The sequence below is a fragment of the Melospiza melodia genome, unplaced genomic scaffold (genome assembly GCF_035770615.1).
Source record: "Melospiza melodia melodia isolate bMelMel2 unplaced genomic scaffold, bMelMel2.pri scaffold_238, whole genome shotgun sequence".
Lineage (NCBI taxonomy): Eukaryota > Metazoa > Chordata > Aves > Passeriformes > Passerellidae > Melospiza > Melospiza melodia.
Genome location: NW_026948565.1, coordinates 115,124 through 121,310, shown reverse-complemented (window position 1 = coordinate 121,310; position 6,187 = coordinate 115,124). Strand labels below are relative to the sequence as shown.

Below are 6,187 nucleotides of genomic sequence, written 5' to 3'. Positions count from 1 at the left end.
TTAAAATTTCCTTTCCACACCCTCCCATGTCTCAAAATGTTTTCCCAAACCCCAAAATCCCCTTGGGAACCTTCAAAATGGCTCCGAAAATTCGCGTTTTTTCGCGTAAAAACCCCAAAATTTCACCTTTTCCTCTTGTTTTTTTTTTTGGTTTTTTTTTCCGCAGCCCCCCCCAGCCGCCCCTTCCCCACCCGCCCCCCCCCCCGGCGGCGCCCCCAGCCCCGATTTCGGAGCCCCCCCGGCGGGCCAAGCCCCCCAAGAAGGCCAAGAAGAAGAAGGACCCCAACGAGCCGCAGAAGCCGGTGTCGGCCTACGCGCTCTTCTTCCGCGACACGCAGGCGGCCATCAAGGGCCAGAACCCCAACGCCACCTTCGGCGAGGTCTCCAAGATCGTGGCCTCCATGTGGGACTCGCTGGGCGAGGAGCAGAAGCAGGTATTGGGGCGAAAACGGCAAAAAACGGGAAAAAACGGCGAAAAAATGGGAAAAATCTGTGAAAAAACAGCAAAGAAAGGGTTAAAAATGGGGAAAAAATAGGGGAAAAAGTATCCCAGATCGTGGCCTCCATGTGGGACTCGCTGGGCGAGGAGCAGAAGCAGGTATTGGGGCGAAAACGGGAAAAAACGGGCAAAAACGGCGAAAAAAATGGGAAAAATCGCTGAAAAAACGGGAAAAATCACTCCAAAATGGGGCAAGAAAGGGTTAAAAATGGGAGAATTGGTCTCCAAGATCGTGGCCTCCATGTGGGACTCGCTGGGCGAGCAGCAGAAACAGGTATTGGGGCGAAATCCTGAGAAAACGGGAAAAAACGGCAAAAAATGGGAAAAATCGCTGAAAAAACGGGAAAGAAAGGGTTAAAAACAGCGAAAAAATGGGATAGAATGGGGTAAAAATGGGGAAAAGCTGCCCCAGATCGTGGCCTCCATGTGGGACTCGCTGGGCGAGGAGCAGAAACAGGTACTGGGGGAAAAACGGCAAAAAACGGGAAAAAAACGGCGAAAAAATGGGAAAAATCGCTGAAAAAACGGGAAAAATCACTAAAAAATGGGGCAAGAAAGGGTTAAAAATGGGAGAATTGGTCTCCAAGATCGTGGCCTCCATGTGGGACTCGCTGGGCGAGGAGCAGAAGCAGGTACTGGGGCGAAAACGGGAAAAAACGGGAAAAAACGGTGAAAAAATGGGAAAAATCGGTGAAAAAATGGGAAAGAAAGGGTTAAAAACTCTTCCCATTTTCTCCCCATTTTTACTCTATTTTTGCCCTGTTTTCTGCCTCATTTTTGCCCCATTTTTACCCCATTTCCCCCTTATTTTAATCTTATTTTTACCCTATTTTTTACCCTGTTTTTCCCCATTTTTACCCTATTTTTGCCCAATTTTTGCCCCCTGTTTTAACCCATTTTCTACCCAATTTTCATCCCATTTTCCCCTTATTTTAATCTCATTTTTGCCCTACTTTTTACCCTGTTTTTCCCCATTTTTACCCTATTTTTGCCCAATTTTTGCCCCCTGTTTTAACCCATTTTCTACCCCATTTTCATCCCATTTCCCCCTTATTTTAATCTCATTTTTGCCCTACTTTTTACCCTGTTTTTTCCCCATTTTTGCCCCATATTTTGCACAATTTTTACCCCGTTTTTTGGCCCCGTTTTTTCTCATTTTTCCCGTTTTTCCCCCCGTTTTTCGCAGGTGTACAAGCGCAAGACGGAGGCGGCCAAGAAGGAATACCTGAAAGCTCTGACGGCCTACAAGGCAACCCTGGTAACCCCAAAAACCCCAAAATTCCCCCCAAAAAATCTTAAAAATCCGCACGAAAAAATCCCAAAATTCAGAAAAAATCCGCTCAAAAAAACCCAAAAAAAATCTGCCCAAAAAAGCCCCAAAAATCAAAGAAAACCCACAAAAAAACCCCCCCAAAACTCAAACAAAAATCCACCCAAAATTGTTTTAAAAATCCACCCCAAAAAACCCCAAAATCAAAGAAAATCCTCCCAAAATATCCAGCAAAAAATCCACCCAAAAATAAAAAAAAAAAAAAAATCCACCCAAAAACTTTAAAACAATCATCATTTCAAAAATCCCAGAAAACCCACTCAAAAAATCAATTTTTAATCGATTTTTAATCCGTTTTAAACAATTTTAACTAATTTTAAATCAATTTTAATTTAATCAATTTAAATCAATTTTGAATCAAATTTTAACCAAATTTTGTCCAAATTTAAATCAATTGTAACTAATTTTTAATCAGTTTAAGTCAATTTTTAATCAATTTTTAATATATTTTTAACAAATTTTTGATCAATTTTTAACCAATTTCTAATCAATTTTTGATCTATTTTTAACCAATTTTTAACCAATTTTTAATCTATTTTTAACCAAATTTTAATCAATTTTTAATGAATTTTTAGTCAATTTTTAACCAAATTTAATCAGTTTTTAATCAATTTTTAACCAGTTTTTAATCGATTTTTAACCAATTTTTAATCCAATTTTAACCGATATTTCCCAATTTTAACCCATTCTTTCTCTCTTTCCCCCCAGACCTCCACGGACCCCCCGGAGCCCGACCCCTCCCCCACCGCGCAGGCCCCCGCCCCCTTCCCCGAGCCCCGCCCCCCCCGCAAGCCCCGCCCCCCGCCGCGAGCCCCGCCCCCCCGGCCCCGCCCCCCATCACCAAGATCCTCATCCCCAAGCAGCTCCTGCTGGGCGGGGCCGTGGGGGAGGGGCCGGCGGGGGGCGGGGCCTCGGGGGGCGTGGTCACCGTCATCCCGGTCAGCCCCGCCCCCAGCCCCGCCCCCCCGCCCCGCCCCCCCGGCGCTGGCGCGGCTGCAGCCCCCGCCCCTCACGCAGATGCCCCTCCCCCCCTCCTCGGTGACGTCACCGCCGGGCGCCGCGGCCACGCCCACCCCCTCGCCGGCCCCGCCCCCCTCGGCGGCCCCGCCCCCGCCCCCCCCCCTGCAGCAGGGCCCCCCCAAGATCCGCGCCCCTCCCCCCCTGCACATCAAGGTGCTGGCCCCGCCCCCGCTGCACGTGGTGGGCGTGGCCTCGGCCCCGGCCCCGCCCCCGGCCGTGCCGCAGCCCCTCCCCCAGGCCGGGCATGCAAATGAGGGGGGCGGGGATGAGGAGGAGGAGGAGGAGCGAGGGGGAGGGGCCGAGCTGCTGCTGCAGGCCGAGGTGAGAAATGGGGGGAAATTGGGGAAAAACGGGAAATTTGGGGGGAAAAATGGGGAAATTGGGGAAAAACTGGGAAAATTGGGGAAAAACTGGGAAAATTGGGGAAATTTGGGGGGAAAAATGGGGAAATTGGGGAAAAATTGGGGAGAAAAATGGGGGAAAATTTGGGGGAAAATTGGGGAAAAATTGGGAAAATTTGGGGGGGAAAAATTGGGAAAATTTGGGGGAAAATTGGGGAAAAATTGGGAAAATTTGGGGGGGAAAATTGGGAAAATTTGGGGGGGAAAAGTGGGGGGAAAATTGGGAAAATTTGAGGGGTAAAAGTGGGGAAAATTTGGGGGGAAAATTGGGAAAATTTGGGGGGAGAAATTGGGGAAAATTTGGGGGGAAAAATGGGGAAAATTTGGGGGGGAAAATTGGGGAAAAATGGGGAAAATTTGGGGGGGAAAATTGGGGGAAAATTTGGGGGAAAATTGGGGAAAATTTGGGAGGACAAATGGGGAAAATTTGGGAGAAAATTGGGAAAATTTAGGGGGGGGAAATGGGGAAATTTGGGGGGTAAAATGGGGAAAATTTGGGGGGGAAAAATGGGGAAAATCTGGGGGAAAGTTGGGGAAAAATTGGGAAAATTTGGGGAGAAAAATGGGGAAAATTTGGGGGGGAAAATTGGGGACAAATTGGGATTTTTTGGGGGGGGTAAAAATGGGTGGAAAATGGGATTTTTGGGCGGATAAAAATGGGAGAAAAAAACCCCCCAAAAAAAGGGATTTGAGCGCAAAAAACGGTGTGAAAATCCCAAAATTTTAATATTTAACCCCAAAATCCCGCGTTTTCCCCCCAAGGCCGAGTCCCCCCCCCGCGTGGAGCTCGTGGCCGAGGAGGGGGCGGGGTCTCCGCCGGGGGGGGGCGGGGCCGCGTGGCCGCGGGGGCGCTGCTGCGTCCGGGCCGGCTGCGAGCGCCCCCCGGTGGCCAGCGGCGACTGGGACGAGGAGTTCTGCTCCAGCGAGTGCCTCGTCCGCCACTGCAGGTGAGTTTTGGGGTAAAATCCTGAAAATTTGGGACAAAACGGGGGTTTTATGCGAAAAAACGGGATTTTTATACAAAAAAACGGGGGTTTTATACGAAAAAAACGGGGTTTTTACACCCAAAAATGGGGGTGTTGGAGGCAGAAATGGGCACTGGGACGAGCAGTTCTGCTCCAGCGAGTGCCTCGTCAGGCACTGCAGGTGGGTTTGGGGTGAATTCACGGGGATTTGGGAAAAAACGGGGGTTTTATGCGAAAAAACGGGGTTTTTATACAAAAAACTGGGGGTTTTACACCCAAAAATGGGGGTGTTGGAGGCAGAAATGGGCACTGGGACGAGCAGTTCTGCTCCAGCGAGTGCCTCGTCAGGCACTGCAGGTGGGTTTGGGGTAAAATCCTGAAAATTTGGGACAAAACGGGGGTTTTATGCGAAAAAACGGGGTTTTTATACAAAAAAACGGGGTTTTTATACAAAAAAATGGGGGTTTTACACAAAAAAACGGGATTTTTTATACAAAAAAATGGGGTTTTAACACAAAAAAACGGGGTTTTTATACAAAAAACAGGGTTTTTACACAAAAAAACGGGATTTTTACACAAAAACCAGAGTTTTTATACAAGAAAACAGGGTTTTTAACCAGAAACGGGCGATTTACACTTAAAAATGGGGGTGTTGGAGGCAGAAATGGGCACTGGGACGAGCAGCTCTGCTCCAGCGAGTGCCTGGTCCGGCACTGCAGGTGCTTTTTAGGCAAAATCCTGGGGATTTGGGAAAAAAACGGGGGTTTTATATGAAAAAAAAGGGATTTTTATATAAAAATTGGTGGTTTTTACCCATTTTCCATCCCAGAACTGCCATTTCTTACCCCAAAATCCCCGTTATTTCCCCCAAAATCCCCATTTTTTCTCCCAAAATCCCCGTTATTTCCCCCAAACTCCCCATTTTTTCCCCCAAAATCCCAATTTTTGCCCCAAACCCCCATTTTTTACCAAAATCTGTGTATTTTCCCCCGTTTTAGGGACGTGTTCCTGGCCTGGCTGGCCGCCCGGGGCAGCAGCAGCAGCAGCAGCAGCAGCAGCGTCGTCTTCGTCAAGTGACCCCCAATTTTGGGCCGAATTTCGCCGATTTTGGGGTCCCCGCGCTGGGAACGAACCGGAGCCGCACCCCCAGAGGGACTTTGGCTTTTTTTGGGCGTTTTCGCCCCAAAAACGGGGCGGGAATTGTAAAAAAAAATGGATTTTTTTGGGGGGGGAGGGCGGGGAAAAAATCGAGGGGGAAAAAGCGAAAGTTGTGTCGGGATGGGAAATTTATTTTTTTGTGCTTCAATAAAAATCGAGTTTGAGCACCAAAAGTGAGGTTTCGAGCCAAAAAATTCATTTTTAGACCCCAAAAAAATCCCAATTTAGACCTAAAAAAATTGCCATTTTAACCCTAAAATTCCTCTTTAAACCCAAAACCATCCATTTTTAGACCCAAAAAAATCCCATTTGAATCCCAAAAAATCCAATTTAGACCCAAAAAAATCCAATTTAGGCCCCAAAAATTTTCCCTTTTAAAACCCAACCTAACCCCAAAAAAATCCCATTAGAACCCAAAAAACCCAATTTAAATCCTCCAAATCCCCATTAAATTCCAAAAAAACCACAAAACACATTTTTTTATTCTCATTTTCACCTTTTTTATTTTCATTTTCACCATTTTTTGTTCTCTTTTTAGTATTTTTTAGCATTTTTTCACCTTTTTTCGCCACAAAAAAAAACCCCCACACATTTTCTTTACAAATTCATTTATTTTCTACCCCTCCTCAAACCCCAAAAAGAACCCTAAAAGACCCCAAAAAAACCTCCCAAAAGCAAACAAAAAAAAACCCATAAAAAGTCCACAAAACACCTAAAACCTCACCCCCAAAAAATCCCAAAAATGCCTCAAAAAAAAAATCCTAAAAAAATCCCAAAAATGCCTCAAAAAAACTCTAAAAATATCCCCCAAAAA

The 6,187-nt window shown here is 46.4% G+C and overlaps 1 protein-coding gene across 1 annotated transcript; it reads left to right on the top strand.

Annotated features, from left to right (window-relative positions):
- Positions 1–166: 166 nt before the first annotated feature.
- LOC134433745 (TOX high mobility group box family member 2-like) lies at positions 167–2,529 on the top strand (the record flags this gene model as incomplete). The annotated part of the gene is made up of 2 exons (XM_063182462.1): positions 167–434; positions 1,686–2,529. Coding segments are annotated over 2 exons (637 nt in total), but the record flags the coding sequence as incomplete, so codon positions are not given.
- Positions 2,530–6,187: the final 3,658 nt, after the last annotated feature.